General features: G+C 46.2%; 1 protein-coding gene across 1 annotated transcript in view; it reads left to right on the forward strand.

The window, feature by feature from the left end:
- The window catches only part of LOC149337322 (ATP-binding cassette sub-family C member 3-like), a 165,207-nt gene that overhangs the window by 63,450 nt on the left and 81,486 nt on the right, over window positions 1-20,271 (forward strand). Inside the window, exons 7-11 of the mRNA XM_089553415.1 lie at window positions 620-751; window positions 2,240-2,402; window positions 3,277-3,534; window positions 12,060-12,263; window positions 14,894-15,040. Of these exons, the coding sequence (XP_089409541.1) occupies window positions 620-751; window positions 2,240-2,402; window positions 3,277-3,534; window positions 12,060-12,263; window positions 14,894-15,040 (904 nt within the window). The remainder of the gene's footprint in view (window positions 1-619; window positions 752-2,239; window positions 2,403-3,276; window positions 3,535-12,059; window positions 12,264-14,893; window positions 15,041-20,271) is intronic.

The raw sequence follows: 20,271 nt of genomic DNA on the forward strand, positions 1-20,271 counted from the left end.
ACTAGCCCAATCTGCCTCAATAAATTTTCATCTGTGCATACCATATCCGCATTTTCAGCACACTCTGTATAACTAAAGCCGTGTATCTAAGGCTGCAGACCTAAACACCACATAATATTTTTCTAAAGTGCCATTCACACATGGCACCACACGAAAAGCAGTCTTTCCGACACATAAATACTCTTTTTGATGAAACATGAAAACATCTCTACTTTTTGTGGTTGTCATAACGTTTGGCCCACAGTTAACGATCACCTTGTTGGCAGTACTGATAAAACGCGCCTCACTGGCGCCAATGAAGAGCGCGTAAATCATTTGTTAATGAAGTAACGCTTTCTGTTTTAATAACTTGACTGATGCCACAATTTGCAGTAACAACCGATCAATGCGATTACCGCTCCTCGCCTATAGCGGCTGCTAATTGCATAGCTCCCCATGTATACGACCTCTTTTACATCGATATATTAATTTCAGTGCACTGTAAAGGCCGTAAAGGGAAATGAGAACCACGTCGGCTCACGAGCACAGGATATGCATTCGAGAATATGAACAAACCATAGTTGTACTGTTATTGTGTTCAGGAGTTCGAGCGCTCATTTATTTCCTGTGTTCTTTCCAGTCACATTCGGCCTGGACGCCGGCGAGCGTTCATGACTGCGTTCTTAGGAGTTCTGTGGGTGGACTTCTTAAGGATATCTTTGTCCACCGTTGGATACTATGCCTGCATTTTCGCTAGGATCCCAGCCTTGGAGTGAGTGATTACCCCAGCCGCAGTGCGAGTTGCATATTCTCTTTGCATTCATCAATTCTCGTACACCCAGTAGACAGGGTGTGACACTCGAAGGATTTGCATTCGGCTGCTGATCCCAAGGTCGCATAGTTTAATCCCGGCTGAGGCAGTCGAATTGTGATAGAGACCAAATGCAAAAACGGGCGTGTTCTGTAGATCGCCAGCACAAGTTTGGGAACTCCGGGGTGTCCACTGACGTCCGCTGTCGGCGTCCTTCATAGTGCATGTGTCGCTTCGGGAGTTTAGACCACACAGTTTGAATCCGCAGTGTTGCCTACACTTGATGTAGAATCTTGCAGTATCCTATCAGATGTCAGACACAACTATAGTATTTCCCGACCATAAGGTTTATGGAAAGAAAGGGTAATGTGAATGCATCCACGGTAGACGTTAGTGAGAACTATTACAAAAATAGTGGCTTTAAGACTCAGAATTCAAAGTCAGTGAGCGTAACAATCAGTGAAATCAGAATTTTGAAAGTCTACCTGATAAGGTTATACGGTTTGAAGTTGAACGATTATGAAAAAATTATGAACAAAATACCGACCCTCCTGCACTTGTCACCGGACTGTTTCGAAGGGGACGACGCTCCTAGCGCCAATGCACCCGTTACACTCATGGCCTTTATAGCGACTGGCCTTTGCTTCTCCTCAAATCTAGATTTTAATAATATGGTTCTTTTCAGCTTGATTTTTTCTAGGGATCTAGACAGTTTCGAGCTTATTGTGCGACACATTCAGACCGTTTCGTGTGACTCTGGATTATTTAATGTGCCTTCAGAGATATAGAAAAAGTAGTCTAACTGTGCGAATATTTACAGTCAACATCAACCGACCCGCCATTATAAACCCAGTAATAAAAATTACGCTTTGGGTTAAATGTGTTTTACTTTGGGACCAGAACTAACAGCAAAAATTTATCTTCTAATGAAGCTAACGGTTACTGGAAGTAGTCTGGAAAACGAAAGCAAAATGGACAGATTTGTGCAAAGAAATAGTATTATTTAAGGGCTATTTTGTAGTGTTGAGTACATTTCAATCAAGCAAAGAAATGTCAAAAGCAACGCTTGCCAACAAATGATGTGCAGCGGATACTGTCTACACTTAGCCCATTGTGCGACAGTTGATCTAAGTGCAAGCTAAACGTATCGCAAAAATATAGTCTTATATAATCTCAAAACACCAACTCTACTTCCAATTTGTGTTCTTGAAAAAGACCTGACCATACCGAGTTCCTTCCTTCGTTCCTGTCTGTCCCCTTTGCTATGTTAATACCCATATTTCCCGGACACTTTTAGTATGCTTCAGACTATATTAGTCACGAATCCTTATTACCTCTTTCCATTCAGCGCTGAACCCTACAATTTTACAGTTGGTTGACATACTCTGACAACCAAAATAAAAAAGTTGTATTTTGTACATTAATTATTATTGTGTCCTCTTTTTCAAGGTTACTCATAAACAGCTGCAGCGGCGTTGGCATGCAGGCAGCTATCCTTCTCTTTTCTGCAACAACCGTTTTTGAATTGCTGATAACAACCTACCAATTGGACCTCCTGAGCCTTTTTGCCAGCAGAGTGCGCTCCATGCTTCAGGGTCTCGTATTCCAAAAGGTACTCACCGGCAGCCATTGCTACGGCGTTTCCCGTGGTCCCCGCGATTTGAAGAAGTGTTTTGCCTACATTGTGCCTAAGTTAGTTTCAGTTCTTCTTTCAGTCTCAGTTCGAGTTTATCGTTTGCAATCAAACGGCATACTACGTGGTGAAAATGCTACAGAAAGTAGTCTCATTGTTTACACTGACGTTGTCAGTTGGCGCATAAATAAATCGCGTATTTATGGGGAGCTGAATTTTGCGAGAAGCATTTAGCAACACGCAAGGCGGTTACACAATAGCAGAAAAAAATGGCAGAAACATCTTATCATAGCACAATAATATTGCACACAGAAAGGCGTCTGAATACAATGCAGAAAATATCAATAAAATTACGGGGGGCACGTAAAGAAAAATTGCAAAACATCTTATCATACCACAATAATATTACACATAGAAAGGCGTCTGAATACAATGCAGAAACTATCAATAAAATTACAGAGGGAACTTGAGGAACTTACATCCGAGCAATGCCAAAACATTACAGTCCTACTGAATTTCTATTATAGTTATATTTCAATTCTATTGTAATTACAATTTCATTCTATTCCTTTGTAGCTGGTGCAATTGTAAGTACTCGTAGTGACTAATACTGGTTATTCGTATTTTTCCTCCTTTTATGGGATTAAATCGTTTCGAGTAATCGCGTGCGTTGTAGCGCCGCCACTTTTTTTGGCGACGCAGGGTTTTAGTGTCGATGCTTCCGCGCCGACAAAATTGCTCCAGTAGATGATAGATTCTGATAAAAATGGAAAATAAAACGTCCGAAGGGTTGCAAAGCAACTACATTCTCAAGCGACAAGTCGCCGTTGACGTACGTACGCTGGCCTTACAGGTGACAGCGATGTCGGCTCTCACCAGGGCTCGCTATCCCGTGGGCCACATAACCTCGCTCTTGGGCGTCGACTGTTGGCGGGTGTGCGTCTGCTCATTCCCCGTCCCACTGCCGCTGTACGGAGCGCTGCTGCTGCCCGTTCTCTTCTGGATGCTCGCTGCTCGCGCTGGCGTCGGACCGTCGCTATGCTGCGCCGCATGGACCGTCCTGATGCTCTGTCTGCCCCTGCTGTGCCCGCTCCTCCAGAACTGGATTTGGGTGAGTCATGCAGACAGCTTAACATATCCTCCATCTGTTCGATCATTACAGGCAAGTTTAATTTTTTCGGGTAATGTAAGGCTTGCGTTTTACTGTGAGAACTGTGTATGGCACGTTCGGCAAAACCACGTGGTCTTTGTCCGTACTCTTCCCTTCATTGCTGCTCACTCCGCCAGGCTACACAAAGGCTGTCAGCGAAGGAAATTGTCTACAGACTTGACGTTAATGCAAGTGAAGCGGCATAAACGCAGCATCATAAACGCTACATCTTTATCCCGAGTTTCTAAACACTGCTGCTAAGGTTACCATTTCCTTGATGAAATGAAGAGAGTTGGTAGAAGTTTTCAGGAGCAGGGAAGAATGGTGGGCCTGTTGGTAAGGCATGTCAAGGGAGAAAACCAGCCAAAAAAGACGGAAACACAAGAAGAGAACGACACAGGACAACGGCTGGACTAACAACTGAATTTTTCATTGAGTACAGACCGCCAAGTAATCACCACTCATGCGCCGAGGCAACACTCAAACATGATCACTCAAATAATCAAATTCTTTTGCCGTTAATGCTATCGATGGTGAGCTGACGCAAGCATCACCATGTTTGGCAATCTGGAAGGCCTCAAAGATTTCACGAGCCTTCCGTGTTTTTCCGCAGCCCAGGATGGTGTTTTCAGGTCCACATAACTATATATGCTGATACTATTGTCCTTCTGTTATGTAATTAGGGCAGTTTGACTTGAAACGGAGGAAACTTTACAGATTATTTAGACTATCTTGTAACACAATGCACCGCTGGTACCGTCTTCACAGAACCAGGAAACACAACAGATTCAGAAGAGGTCATGATGGCGTTGCGCAACGAAATGTCATAGGAGCTACATGTTTATATGTGAAGAAAGAATAATACTCGTATCCTGCGGTAATCCTTTCGATTCATTATTTTTAAAGCTTGGAAAGATACGATAACCAAAAGTATGTCATAGTGACAGGCATAGCCTCTTTTATTGCAAGGCCATCTTTAGCTACCTTGTGAAGATTTCTAGGTATAACTGCCTCTGATGAGCGCGCACGCCGAGAGGGCGGCCAGTCGGAGGGCTGGCGTGTCCACGGCGAAGAAGAACCAGAAGTAGACCCAGAACTTCACTTCGCAGTCAAAAAAATAATAGCACGAGACGGGCCCTCGCAATCAAACACCACCCACTGAAGAGGAGCTCTATGAAAGTGAATGTCGAAATGCAGCCTCTGACCACCACCGATACCAATCGAACCGTTTGACGGCCATTCAATGGAAACGCACTTGCTGCGGCCTGTCGCGACGCGCCACAGTAGCTGGGCGAGGGTATGGTAAGAGAGTTCACAGTATCCGCCGTCATCCTCCGTGAGGGCGCCACGGATCCGGGACGCCTAAGGGGCGTCTTACCGGGATAATCTCCGTCCGGACGGCCACACCCCGCGGGACAAGTACGTCGTACGTGTCGGCAGATGCTTTCACGGTAATTTCTCTGCAGGTGTCCGCAGTACCCTCAGCTCATGCGACGCCGTGCCGCGCAGCTGCTGTGTGCCGCTGTAAAGCAGCAACGCATCGAGAGATTCGACGATCCGTTGCCATGAGTTCCAGTGCGATTCACAATGTCGGGCCTGGTTGAAAAACATTGCCCGGAAAGTCCCAGGCTCGATAGGAAACAGGTGGCAGCGAAGCGATAAATCACTGGTACGGTCTTCGCAGACGGCGACTGCAAAAGGCGCACAAAAATTATTATCCTGCTTCCGACAGCGGTCTCCAGTGCGTTTCCCAAATGCCCACAAGAGTGGTAATATGGGCTTGTGTGTAATTCATGATGAGGAAGTAAAAAAATGAGCGGACGCATAGGGAGTGATCGAATATCGAGCATTAACACACCTGACATAGGTCCCCGGCTCGAATCCCTGCCGCTTGCTAGACTCTAACTTGGAAGTGTATGCTGAACGAAACGAGAAATCGCATGCGACCACCCTGAACACACTGCAAAAAACGGCTCAGCCGCAATCGTCACATGAAGATTCGTAAAGGCGTGAAATTGGGAGTACATAGGTCGCCGATTCAAATCCGCGCCGCCAGCTAGGCTATAACTTACTAGTAAGTTTATGCTGCTCGAAACGCTGAATCGTATGACACTATCCGGAACATTCTGCGGCAAAAGGTTCACCCACAAAGTTTACAGTAATATTGAGACTAAATGGCCTGACTTTGACACCGGCGAGAAGGGATGCATATATACCGGAACGACAAAATTTCGTTCCTTGTTGCGGTGCTTCAGCATAATGCTGCCGCTTTTTAATATTTTATTCTACTATGTATTCGGCTCGGTTGCCAGCCGCCATCTTGGGTTATATCCATGCAATCAGCATATTCAGAGGTCCGAAACGCGACCAGTAGAGCTAGCGCTCTACAAGCGCAAAAGTACAAGAACTTGTACTGAGCAGTGGACTATACGAGCGCTAACTTTCTGCAGAAGATTTCAGTAAAAAATTCAACAAAAGATAACGTTCAATAAACGAGTAACCAACCGGAACACACTTCTGGTTGATATTCCTTGCTTCTTTCTACCACTTTATTTCTCTCTATCTTCTTTCCGCCAGCCCTTGTGCCCGAGCCCACGCAGGTCTTAGTGCCCCCGAGTTGTGTAACGTTTTATTCGGTACAACACAAGAGATCCATAAACAGCAGCCTTGTCGTGTTAAGGTATCATCCGATCTTCCTCTCTGAAGCTGTGCGGCAGCGGCTTCCACTATTTCTACTCAGAAGCAGCTCTCAGATAGTGGAAGCAAGGTGGCTGTGACACGCGGCGTGTAGAAGGCAAGAAACAAGCTCCTTCTTTACTTCGGCAATTGTGATGGCGACAACACATCCACGTACCTTTACAACTTTTGTCTCCTCGCATGAAGGTGAGTACATCTGCCTCACTTATATAGCGGCCTAATTCAGATCATCAAGAAAGCTCAGTTTCTATACTTTGGACGTCATCACGCTAGTCAGGCCTTTCGATCTACTCGTGCGCAAGGGTTGTCTTCGGCTTAAGTTCTGACAAGTTTACTAGAGGCAGTCCATATTCTAGTACTCAATAGTGAATAGATGTTGTGAATGCAGATAAACTTCGTTGAACCGTAAGCATCATTTTGCTAGGCGGTGTACATGCACATTGTTCCCTGTTACCTGCGCATTGTTTCCGAAATTGAACTTCCTCCCTGCTCACTTGGCAAACGAGATTGTTACAAGGCCAGCCAGACAAAGTGCAAGCAGATCACTGATTGCAAAGAGCTAACCGAACCAGACCGTCGTCTGTTCATGTTGAGGTATAAGAAAATGGAGGACATTGCAGTGGTGTGCTCAACGTTACTGAGTGTACATGACGAAGAATTCAATGCTCCTGGCGTAGGAGTAGTGTTGTGACCCATTTTTGAAACACGCGAAGAAGAGTCGCAGATGTAGGGTGATTGCAACAGCACATGCAGATCTCTGTCCTTCGCTGGGCCATATTCCCGGAAACCGACTGTACCAGTCATGCTACTGACAGTGCTAAAGATTACAGAAGAGGACAACTGATGAAGCCTCGCCGCCTGAGAGTGCAGAATACGCAGACTGCAGTGATAATAACGTGATAGATGAAAATGTCGATGAGGCGCTCGCAGCCGTCGGCGAGGAGACGAAACGAGCACGAAAGTTTCAGGAGCCCTGCGCCAAATACTAAACTAGGAGTATAAAGATGAGTGCCGAGAAAATAGTGTATTTTTACCTCGGACTCCCAAGTCCATCAGACCCTGCGAACGCATTTTGTGATGACCTCACCTTCAGCGATTACGTATACATTCTTGTCATATATGTCGACACGGAAAGCAAGACCTGGGGTTGTTGTCCTCCCCTATATTGTCTTTGCCTACAACATTGCAGACAGGAGACCATGTAGATAGAGCTTTTTTGGCTCGTCCATAGGAGGAAGGCTACCACAACCCCCGAATCTATCCTGCCAAATGTCAGTGACGACGACGACCTCGACGTCGCCCTCTACCTTCATAGCTCAGAAGCCCGAAGACTAGGGGTGTGCGAATATCAAATTCTTCGAATACGAATCGAATACGAATACTTGGTTCCGAATATCGAATCGAATATTGAATAATCAAGGATAGACACATTTAACCACTACAAAACCTTTTTTTTTGAGCACCCAAGAACATCACAGTTCAACTATCAGTGATGAAATGAGCACAAAAGGTGTGTGTGGCTGCACAAAAAGTATCAAAGTTTCGAACATTGTTTTTAGAAGAGTGGGAATATCATAGAAGATGGCTGGTACACGGCATTGATCAAGGCTAGCTTGCCATAAACACAAAAACGTGTTGCTGGGATGAACATAAAGGGTTGTCGTAAAAGAAAACAGGCTGCTCCACATGGTCAGGCAGAATTAAGTAGTTCCCTTCCAGCTGAAACGACTTCTCCAGCCATAGAAAATGCCCTCTCAATTGGCACTGAACTGGCTCGTATTGCGAGGTATTTTGTGCACAGCTCTGACTATACCAGCTTCGCAGGTATAGCCACAAAGAAGCTCACCAGCGCAGTCAGCTACGGCATAGCCCTTGGAGGAAGGAATGCGCATTGCTCTGGGCGCCGCCTTGTTGTTATGTCTCTGTCAATAGGGCTTGCGGACCGAAATGAACGCCGGTGCTCACAATGAATATTCGGCTTGATACGAATATTCGCGTCGGGTCGAATATTCGAGACAACACGAATACTTGAATTTCGAATCGAATTCGAATACTAAAAATGTAATATTCGAATTATATTCGAAAATTTCGAATATTCGCACACCCCTACCGAAGACTTGATTGGCTAAGAATTGCGAAACACTAGTGCACCGACTCCCTACGCTACGGTCACGCAGCTGCCACTAAGAATTACAAGCCGGCTGATTTGGTAAGGTGTAGACGCTCATTCGTCTTCGCGGACTGGGTCAAAAGCTTTTGCTTCGCTGCTCTGGCCTGTACACGATCCTTCGACGAATCGCGGAACATGACAACGAAGCATCCTCGCGGCGCCGCCCACATCATGAATTTGTACACGCCGCGATTCTGAAATAATATCAAGCGCGCCAATGAAAGTCTGTGTTTATTTGCATTCTCCGTGTTTCTTCTTCTTTTTCTCCCTCAGTAAACATGGCATATACCCACAAAGGGGGGGGAGGGGGGGTTACGTGCCACAAAGGCTAACAACAGTAATAACAAAATATCAATGGGGCAAAGGCCAAGGTACGGTGGTGAATGCTAAGGCAGTATTTGTGCGAGAAAAAAAGGCGTGAGGCAGTGACGTAGAATAGTGTAATGACTAAAGCTAGAATATATATATATATATATATATACAGGGTGTTTCACCTAAGACTTTCTGCAATTTTTAAAAATAAGCTATTTGAATTAGATGCGCGCTTTTTCTTTCATAGCATTGTCAGTGGTGTAGTACATCATAATGCAGCTAAGACGTGCTAACTAGCAGGCTTGTTAACCAATATTTAATAGTTAACTTTTAAACTATTACCGTTGGGCTCCTTAATTATTGAGAGGCATGTAGCCCACCGTAAGTAATGTCCATATCCGTTTTTAGAATTTCGAGAACGCGATTATCCGCGGCGCTGTGGCCCAACAAATTTTGGCTATTTCGACGAGTTAGGTTCACTGGAGAGGCTGCTTTTCCTGTAAGCTAATCAAACCGCATGTATTTTGGCGCGATGTAGGCGAAATTTGTTGGGCCACAGCGCCGAGGATAATCGCGTTCTCGAAATTCTAAAAACGGATATGGACATTACTTACGGTGGGCTGCATGCCTCTCAATAATTAAGGAGCCCAACGGTAATAGTTTAAAAGTTAACTATTAAATATTGGTTAACAATCCTGCTAGTTAGCACGTCTTAGTTGAATTATGATGTACTACACCACTGACAATGCTATGCCATAAAAAGCGCGCCTCTAATTCAAATAGCTTATTTTTAAAAATGCAGAAAGTCTTCGGTGAAACACCCTGTATATATATATATATATATATATATATATATATATATATATATATATATATATATATATATATATATATATATATATGAATAAAATATATTATTACCAAATATATATATATCTATATATAATATTGTTGAAAAAATCAAGTAAATTAAAAAGATGTGAATTAACAAGAATAAAATGAAATACAATTTTTGAACATTTGACAGAATTTTATGTATAGTTAAACAGGTAACCTACCAGTTGCAATAATGTATTCGCACCGCACACTGTTGCGCTCGAGCCCGCATTCCGCAGGCCTCTGTGGAAACCAACGCCGTGCGTCCGCCATTGCGCAAAGCAAGCCCGGACTCTCTAACATGTCGCGGCTTGCAGCATGAGTCATCCTGGCAAGGCGGCGCAGACCCTTCCTCCTCTCCTCGCTAGCCTCGGCTCGAGACTCGCACGACGCTTCGCCGGCAGCCCTTTCCAGGCTGCAAACCTTCAACGGCCGAGCTCCTCTCGGCCATTCGTCCAATTCGAACGGTGGCCAGTGCCGTAACCTGATTGGAGATTCGAACGGCTGGCTGCTGCAAAAGTCACTGAAGGCTATAAAAACAGAGCCGCACAGAGGCGGAGCAGCAGGTGGGTAGCAGATGAGAGAGCACGCCAGAGAGACGCTCTCCCGGGGCACCGCCGTACTCACTTGTGCTGGCCCGTGGTGCTCTCGGCCCTTGTGCCTATTATGTCAAGCTTTTGTGCATGCTGTACATAAACGTCCGTTGACTCGCCGTCGCCTGGACCGTTTCTTCGCTGAGCTCTGCGCAACAGTTTCAGCAGGCTGAGACTCTCCAGTCCACACAGTGTGACAGGGTAGGATGCCCAGTCCCAACAACACACTGCTTAACGAGAATCCCTTGGAGCTCGTATCGAACGACAGAAGAACTGGTGGAGACACAATCATCGGTCCTAACCTCGAAAGAGGGACCTTCAAATATAGCCTCCTCTGAAATGCGAACCGCCGGCAAGAGAGGAGAGTATGTCCTATAGTTTCAACTTCTCTCCATAAGCTACCTTCTTCTTTTTCGTTCAAGCATATGGTTGATGCTTCTTTGAGACATGAGTAAGGCCGCAAAGCTTTGTTCTCCTTGTTTTTTCATGTTGAAAGCCACCAGCACGCGGCGGTATTCTGTTTGACGACCGCCGAGGTGTTGAGTATTTGTGGGCTGCAGAGCGCCCAATAAATAATTTGAATTTTACGCCATACTGCTCGTGCGTCGTTGGCGGCGTTGTCACCTCCACGTGACAATGCTACCGCCCACACAAGCACTGCTGGCTTTTGAATTCAAGCTCGTATGGTAAAGGATCCAAGAAAGAACCGGATGTTCTAACGTGACAGGTAAAGACTTTGTTGGCTGGAAGAAAATATACCTTCTTGGGATGGTTAGAATGTAGTCATGTTAAAAAAGCGTTTCTTTACACACCGCGATGGTTACAGTGCAGACCGTCCTGAATGCAGCTGTCTATGCAGTTCAAAGTGGACTCGTGAGAATAAGAAAACTTTAAGAGAGAGGGGGAGGAAAAGGATAAACTTTATTTAAAAACAAAGATAAAATCTTTCGCGGGAGGGCTGCTCAGACAAAGAGCCGTCTGGCCATCCCCTCCAGACTAGCCCGGTCACACAGTTTAACCTTTTCACTGCGCCCTGCTACTTTGAAATTTTTCATCAAAAACAAAACACGCATTTACCACAGACGCAGAAGACATCAGACTCAAGAGGAAAAACTGAAAACACACACCACAAGACGCATTTACTACCCAGAAAATTCGACCAGAGAATGTAACAACGTTCTCCTCGCTAGCCCGCTGGGATTCGTGACGCATACGACGAGAACACCTCAGTGATCACGTAGTGCAAGTGATGGGCAGTGTAGCCTATCCTCAGAGATGCACGTTGCATGTGCAGTCTAACCGCAATGCATACCAATAAATTGTGGACAATAGGGTTTTGTACGAGAAAAGTTTGTGAAAGCATTTTTTTCATATATTGTACGACTTTACTATAAAAAAAGATTACATCCACTGGTCTACCTTCAACTAGTTTGCATTTTTTTGGTATTAATGCTTTGCAATCGTCAAAGGCGTTTCACATGATTTGTCTATAGCAGTGTCAACTTCGAGATGCGAGTGATCAAAGAAGTTTAAAAGAATGATTTTGCTACACACCAGAAGAACAGGCCATTTGGTTCAATATTTGTTATAACAGTACCCTACTATTTTTCGAATTTTCAGAATTTGTTTCCGACAATGTTGGACACAACGTTGGGGGCAAAAACGACCGCTAGCAGTGTTACCTGTATATAATCGTTTAGTGTTTTCTTACTAATGAAAGCTTTACTTTGATTTGAGTGAGCTTAATCTCTTTTTTTATTAAAGCCAGCTAATCTACCTATCCGGGCAATCTTTAAAATGTCCTCTATACCCTTTAAACATTAGTTCTTTCCTCGCAGGCAAAAGCGACTAGGGCTCGCGACGAGCGCCTCAAGGCCACAGCCGACCTCCTCTCAGCGATACGCGTCGTGAAGATGTACGCCTGGGAAGACGCCCTGCGAGATCGGGTGCTTCGCTACAGGGACGCCGAGCTCAAATGGCTCTTCAGAGTGAACCTGCTGGACGCCATTTTGGACAGCGTATGCTCCTCCACCAGCTCAGTGGTAAGTGTGCTTGGTAAATACTCTAAGCAGCAGCTCAAGTGCGACTGCTAAAAGTTGACGATGCCGCTTACCTGCCTTTTAGTTGTACCAACCAAGTTCGAAAGTTCGGGGTTTCGATTTCCCACCAATGTAGCACGATAAGAGAAAGAAAAGCCGTCAATGTGAACTTACCGACTCGTCATATTGTTTGCTCAAACAGTGAAGAGCCATGGTTTACTCCACAGAAAGGAGAACATTATAGCACGTGTTCAAATGAGGAGTTTTAGTAGCTTGTAAGATTTCACGTCCTTCAGCGACACATGGGTGTGGACGAAAGCCGTAGTGGAGAGCTCCGGAATGATTTCAACTAAGCGGGTTTCTGTAACGTGCGCTGACATCGCACCGCACACGAGTATTTTGGCATTTCGCCTCGATCAGATTGCGGCCATCGCAGCCCGGATTCGATCTGGCGACCTTGGATCAGTAGCAGGGCCCCATAGCAACTGAACCGTGGGGCGTGTACGAACTCAGCGGTTCTCTTCACTGGATGTCGAGTCGGAAGTACGCAATTGCTCCAATCTCTTGCCTGATGTAATCGGTAGTTCTTCCCGCTAAGAGACCCAGCTAGATTTCTTTCTTTAAGGGGTTGAGAAAATTTTTTTTGAGGCATTAAAAAGCTTCTCATGGGTTTCCTTCGGTATGTAAAGTGACCAACAGCGATGTACTAGATGCAAAAAAAACGCTTAAAATGTATTTTAATTCAGCTCCAAAGAGTCCCTAAGCAGTCTGTCTCACGATCGAGACCCACCGCCAGCGCTTTACTCAATGACGTAAAGCCGTGGGAACGATATAAGTGAATATTGGTGACATCACAGCACTGTAACGTGGCCTAGTCTGAGCGGTGACGCAGAACATCGGCAAGCGCTGCGTCGGCGACTCAGTGGTCGGTGGGCTTTATACATGGCTATATATGCCGTCGCTGACACACAAGCCGGCACCAGCGTCGCTGGCAGAGGGAAATCGCGTCGGTAAGACGACAACCTTACTAATGGATCTTGTCTATACTTTGTCCGTAGTATTATTACTAGATTTGATATGTTCACCCTTCGACACTCATCAGCGCTAGGAGTAGGTCTAGCGAGTCAGCGGATCCGTAAGCGCAATATGGCCGATTTCGGAGAGCGTGTAGACGAGATTTAGAAAATATAAATGGTCATCCACAGCACAGTTTTGACAGCATTGACCTGAAATCAACGTTTGCTTGCACCTTGGCCAAATGTTTAGGCGAATCCTCTAGGGTGGACTAGAATTGAAATAAGGGAGGAATTACTCATTGCCGTCCACCCAAGCGCAGCCATACAGCTACAAAGGAAAGCTACACGGCATTCTCAGAAACTTCGCAGTTAAAGAAAAATTCGTCCTGGTCCGGGGATCGAACAGGGGACCACAGCTTAACCGGAGCAGTCGCTCTACCAACTGAGCTAACCGTGACGGTAAGCTTATGGTAGGTCGAGAGCGAATTGATCAATAACTAGAAGCAGGAACAGAGTTTTCAATGAGTAATTACTTCCGTATTACAATCATACTCCACCCTATGGGACTCCCCTAAACATCTGACCAACTCTGTTCCTTCTTCGAGTTATTCATCAATTCGCTCTCGCAGAAGTGTGTTTAGAGCTCACGTGACCAGGGTTTGCTCCTCTTTCCTGGGTGTGACGTCATAGCACAATCCGGCTTTCAGAAGCAGAAAGCGAAATCACGCACTATAAAGAATGCAATAATAAGTTATTCGCCGCGCATATATACGCGTAAATCGGCGAGCGTGCACACGCGTCCAGGGTCAATACGCGACGTTTTAAGCAAACAACACATCAACCAAACTTTTAGAAACCAAAGATTTAGTTTTAGTCATCAATGCAGTGCTGCACATGTCAGCTAAATTTGCGTTCTTTTTTGTTTCATGTGGAATGCTGTAAGATTTTTTTTTATTAAGATGTTCAAAACAAACATGCTGATAAAAATTGGACAAAAAAGATAACGCTTTATTAGCAAAGCTCTTTTGCTTTCCTTTGATATTCACGCAGCAGGGTACACCACCCTCAATTCCACGAAAGAAGCAGGACTGTACACTGAAATTGCTGGATTCGAAGCCACTTTTTCTTACTGCGCTACGTTGAAGGTGTCAGTGCTAATTCCTGAAGGATGGGTTTCGTAAATACTAAATTTGGTGGCCGCATCTAGCCCATGGCAGTCCATGAGGAGGAGGAGGAGAAATAAGAGGAAAGGTAGGGAAGTTAACCGGAAGAATAATCGGTTTGCTACCCTACACGGGGCGAAGGGGGTGAGGGGATAAAAAAATGAAAGAGATAAGAGAGTAACAGTAACTTTTGCTCTGCATCTTTCATTTTGATTTCACCGTCACTTTGGTGACGATGAAATTTAGTGGTGCATGAGGTTCTAGTGGATGGACTTAGGTGGACAGTTGGGTGGCCTGGAGGAAAGGGTCGGCCGAATGTTGAGGGGTAGTGTTTCCGGCGGGAGGAATGGGAGAGTGAAGGTGGGGTAAGGATGGCGGTGGATAGGAGGCGGCCTACGTAACAGTGTAGCCTACTTGACTCCAATAATTCCGCCGGCTTTCCTCTGTGTTACAGCTCACGATCATCTTGTTCTTCACGCTGCCACTCTTGGAGCCTGGCATCGCCCTCACCCCTGCGCTGTCCTTCTCCTGCGTGTCGCTGCTGTGCATTACAGACCTCACCATGAGTGGCTGCGGGCAGGCGCTCAGGAATATGAGCCAGGTAACTGATTCTTTGCCTCTTAACGCCGCCGCGGTGGCTCAGCGGTTATGGTGCTCGTCTGCTGACCCGAAAGACGCGGGTTCGATCCCGGCCGCGGCGGCTAGAATTTCTTTGGAGGAGAAATTCTAGAGGCCCGTGTTCTGTGCGATGTCAGTGCACGTTAAAGAACCCCAGGTGGTCGAAATTTCCGGAGCCCTCCACTACGGCGTCTCTCATAGCCTTAGTCGCTTTGGGACGTTAAACCCCATAAACCAAACCAAACCTTTGCCTCTTAAAGTAAAAACATGCCCAATGCGAACATCTGCTGCGCACAGATTGGTTATCAGCGAACTAAAGACGCGATGGGTCGCTCACTTTTCGGTGGACAACAAAAACGCTCCGTAAGGGAAGGGAGGAAGGCGGGAGTGAAAGAGAGAAAGAGGTCCTGTAGAGTAGAGAGAGAGAAAACTTTTATTTGAATTGAGGAAGGTTGCTCGAGCAACTTGGGTGGCACCCCTAGTCCAAGGCGCCACAGGCTTTATCTGACTGACGGACTTGCTGAACCAACTTAAGTTGCTGATCCAGGGTCTCGCTGGTCAGGGCCACCTCCCACTGCTCATATGTCGGGTTGGATACAGTTAAGTGTTTTGGTTTCGTTGTGCATTCCCACAATATGTGGTAGAGCGTAGGGCAAGCTCCACACCAAGGGCATGTATTCTGATATCGAGTGGGGCTAATCTTGCGTAGGATGAACAAGTTAGGGAAAGTGTTGGTCTGAATTTTCCTCCAGTCTGGCTGCGGAGGAGTCTATTTTTATGTGAGGGGGTGGGTATTTTCTGCGTTCCAGCCGAATATGCTCTAATCTGTCACCATAGGTGCTAGGCATGGGCGTGGGGTAGGGATGAGGATCCGCCCGGTTGATTAAATCTCGGGCTAAATCGTTGGCTACCTCATTTCCAGCTAGTCCTTCGGGACCAGGTGTCCATGTTAGTCTGTGTGTTTGGCTGAGATTGCCAAGTAGCTGTGTTGCTCTTGAAGGAAGCCTGCCATTAAAAAAGTCTCGGCAGGCTTGTTGGGAGTCTGTTATAACGTGGGAGGACTCTCCTCTTTGGTCTCCGGAATAATTTCGACCACATGGGAATCTTTAACGTGCTCTGACATCGTACTGCACACGAGCGTCGTCTGCTTTCTGTGTCGCACGCAGGGAAAAAGTTGGACAGGTTTCGAAAATTTGAATTCAAAGCCAAAGGGCGGTTTCCGACGGAACTATTGCTTTCGATGTTTCAGGAGGGATATTTTTGCTTCGCCTTTTTGCTTAAAAGCAGCACTCAAAGGAGATGAACGTTTCTAATCAATACGACCTTCTCCTTTCTTCGAGAGTAAAATCCACTGTTGGGTGAAAAATATTAGAAAGCCCACATAGTGCAACTGAAAAGAAGAGTCTAATTTGTTGGTGGCTACTCTGCTAGTTTTCTCAGTTGTTCTGATTTTTCTCAATATGCGCCAATATTCGCACTTCCTCAAAGTAATTGTCAATAGCTAGCTGCACAGCAACCCGTACAATCAGCACTTTCTTCTGCATGCATGAACCAGCCGTTCTTCCAGGTAAATTCATTGTGTAGCCATGTTGACTGCACAGCAGACAACTGCAAATGCACTCATTGTTATTCTGTGCACTCTGCGTGGTTGCAACATGCTTTTAAGCATAAAATGCTTCCAGCTCCCATTCTTTGGAAGTTCAGGCCAACATGGCCTTTAAATCATGGAGAACATTCTGTCTAGCATGTCCACGAACCTGAATCTAAACATGGCGCCTGGTAAGAATCCGAAAGTGCGACCAAACGTGAGGCTGAACGCGTTTGAGGAATTGCGAAATTTTACCTCAGAATTGTATCCGGATAGAACATTTTGCCACAGCCCCCGGAGAGTGATTCTAATCAGCGCCAGGGGAGTAGCATCGTTTTGCAACATCTTAGACCACTCAGCCACTGCCGCAGCTTTTCGCGGCCCCGTGCTCTAGTTGGCAGCCTCAAGAGCTACGTGCCTCAAAATGCCGTCTTTGTATCTTGTGATTCGGTAACTCTCCGTTTTTTAAATAACCGCCGTGTCCGTGGAATGCAGAACAACAAGTCCAGGTATAGAAATGCTCGCCAACGGCACTAACAGCAGCTTCAAGTAGGCATACACTAATTTGAAAGGCTGTCTAACGTGTAGCTAACGCTGAAGAAAAGTGCGTGAACGCTACTGCGCGTCAAGCAGCGAAGGATGTTCAACGTGCTGCATGGCGCGATAAACAACGCCTGCGCACGCTTGTGTGTGTGCGTGCATGCTGCGTTTTCATGCACGGAGAGCAGTTTCATCGATCTTACTGCGTTTGCGTGCAGTCTTCACTGAAGTTGTTCCACTCTGAGTTAATGTCTATAGGTATTGGTCTGCAGTCTGCCGCCACTGGCGTTGAAGGAGATACAGTTGGCGTGTTGAAGGTGTACCGCAAGACTTTAGCTAGGATATCCAACACATTGTGACTTCGTCTTTCTAAAAAGCCTGGATTACACTAAACTGGAAAACAGGCACAATAATATTGTTACTAAAGAACCCGGGAAAAGTATGCGATCTCGACGATATTCGGCCCGTTTCTCCCACTTCAAATTTGGTCCATCTTGTGGAACTGGTGGTGAACAGCCGCCTCACGAATCATTTATCGATTTTACATGGCCTCAGTGAGGCTGAAATCGGTTTTCGCCGAGGGTGTCGGATTTGGTCCCCGCACATACACTTGGAAAGCCGAATTAAGGTTGCAATGAGGCCAACGGAGGTCTCAGTTCTAGTTGCATTTGATATTCCAAAGGGTTACTACCGTTTTGAGCACAGTGTTTGCCTTCATAAACTAGTTGACCTCAAATCTTCTTCTACCTCCTTGCATGGATAAGAGCATTCTTAAACAATAGACATTTCTTGTGCACTGATGGCCATTATAATTCCAACACATACGCTCAGTCGAGGGGTGCGCCTCAAGGATCGCTGCTCTCGCCGTTACTGTTTAAAATACTCATGTGAGATATTCCTGTCGACCCGGCAGTCAAGGACTACGAGTACGCAGACGATACTGTAGTTTTCTCTGCTGCGAAGGAAGTAAGGATGAGCGCATCCTTGAAGGCTCGGTGAGAATCAGCTAGAATAAATTGGACATGCGCCGGGACACTTTGTCCTTTCTGTATAAATGGTATGTAGGGTCGCTACTTCAATTTGGTTTAGGTCCGGTTTATTAAGGTCTAACTTCCCAAAGCGACTCAGGCTATGAGTCACGCCGTAGTGGAGGGCTCCGCAAATTTCGACCACCTGGGGTTCTTTAACGTGTACTGACATCGCACAGTACACCGGCCTCTAAAAATCGCCACCATTGAAATTCAGCCGCCACTGTCACGTTTTGGTTGCGCTATTTTTTCTGGTTATCCGAGGTACAAGCTTCAACCTTTGATTCGTTTCTAGAGACGTGCTCTGCGTCTGTGCCTTGGACAACGAAAAAGGGCGGCAAATCCTGTGCTGCCTTTGGATGCGCGAATACTAGATTTAAACTCATGGTTCCAGATTCTAACTAGCGAGCTTTCCTTAGAGCATTAGAGCCTACTCCAGGTTTGGCTAGCCGCATATTTACGACATTTCCGAGTCTGTTATCCGGCATTATTTGGCCTAGGTGTAAGCCTCTTCAGATTATGTTCACAAATTCCCTGCTGTCAAAAATCTGTGTCCCAAACACATATTTAGTGAAGGTTCAAAACCCGCGGACCGATGCTGCTATTCCCTTTGACCACACCCTCCAAAGAAAAGCAAAGAATTTTCCTTTTTAAAATGGGCTTATAGAAGAGTATCTGGACAAATTTGCAACATGTAGTGCTGTTTTCACTGATGCTTCTCAGCACAAGGAAAATGCAGTTATTCCTTTTGTTGCGGAAGCAACACTAGGATAGGTGTGAGCGATTGCGTGGAGCACCGCAGAGCCCCAACTGCGCATGCGCGGGGAGCGAGCGTGAGACAGTTACTACGTATTTTCCTTTCCTCAAACACATTTTTCATTTTCTTCATTACGGCCCCTGTTTCTCTTCCTTCTTTCACTCCCACTTCCTCCCTTCCTCTACAAACGGATGACGGGTGTTCACCAAGATATGTCAAACAGTTACTGCATAGTTTGCTTTTTCCAAATACAATTTTCATTTTCTTCATTACGGCCCCTCTTTCTTCTTTCACTCCGACTTCCTTCCTGCCTTCCTGTATCGTGCGGTTCGGGTGTTCACTGAGATGACAGATAATTACTGCGCCATTTCCTTTCCTCAAAAATTGGCTGTGGCTTAGCTAAGGTTAAGCCTGGATAAGCGAAAAGCTATCGCTGCTTTTCAGTGAACTCCCAAGCTACCACTTGTGAATCGGCGTTTCTGCGCCGTCCGACTGTTGCTTCTTCTTCTCCTTCTATGGCGAGTGTCTGCGCCGGTTCTATGGGCAAGCTCGCCTTATATACCCCTCCTTTCAAATGTGTACTGCGCACGACTGTGACGAAAGGTCGAACGGTGGCGAAGATGGCCGCCTCTTCTATGGCCGCCGCCTCCGCTGACGCGTTCTCGCAACGCCTTGGGAAAGAACCTTCTCCTCTTTGGACGGCGGCGGCGACCGCGCGTCAGAGCCGAAAAGTAAAATGGTGGCGAGGAGGAAAAGGGGCGACGCTCAGACGACGGAGCCAGCATGCGGCGGCGACGACGGCTGCGGCAGCAGCGGCCACCTGCGCTCCGCGTGACGTCACTCGGTTTCGCTCATGCGCAGCTGTGGCTAAAATTGGTCAAAGCGCCCACCAGATCCGGTGTTGACGAACCTAGCGAAGCTTTGCGCTTCAAAAAGCGTTTCGTTCAATAGGCAAGGCATCGCGGCGAACGGGTGGTGGCGTTCCGTGGACTCCCTGGCAGAGGTTCAACACACTGTCGCGTTCCACTTCTAAAGGCGAAGCTTAAGCGTCATTAATTAGCAGTTAATTAGTATTTAGTCATTTATCAGTAATTACCCACTAATTAGTAAATTGTCATTGCTTAGTAGTTAGTACTTAATTATGTGTGGCGTCAACCAGTGGTGACGCCACCAGTGCCAAAGAGGCAGTCAAAGTGGTTTGGTTTGGTGGGGTTTAACGTCCCAAAGCGACTAAGGCTATGAGAGACGCCGTAGTGAAGGGCTCCAGAAATTTCGACCACCTGGGGTTCTTTAACGTGCAC

This window comes from Amblyomma mixtum, chromosome 7, assembly GCF_055824585.1.
Source record: "Amblyomma mixtum isolate Tamu chromosome 7, ASM5582458v1, whole genome shotgun sequence".
NCBI lineage: Eukaryota > Metazoa > Arthropoda > Arachnida > Ixodida > Ixodidae > Amblyomma > Amblyomma mixtum.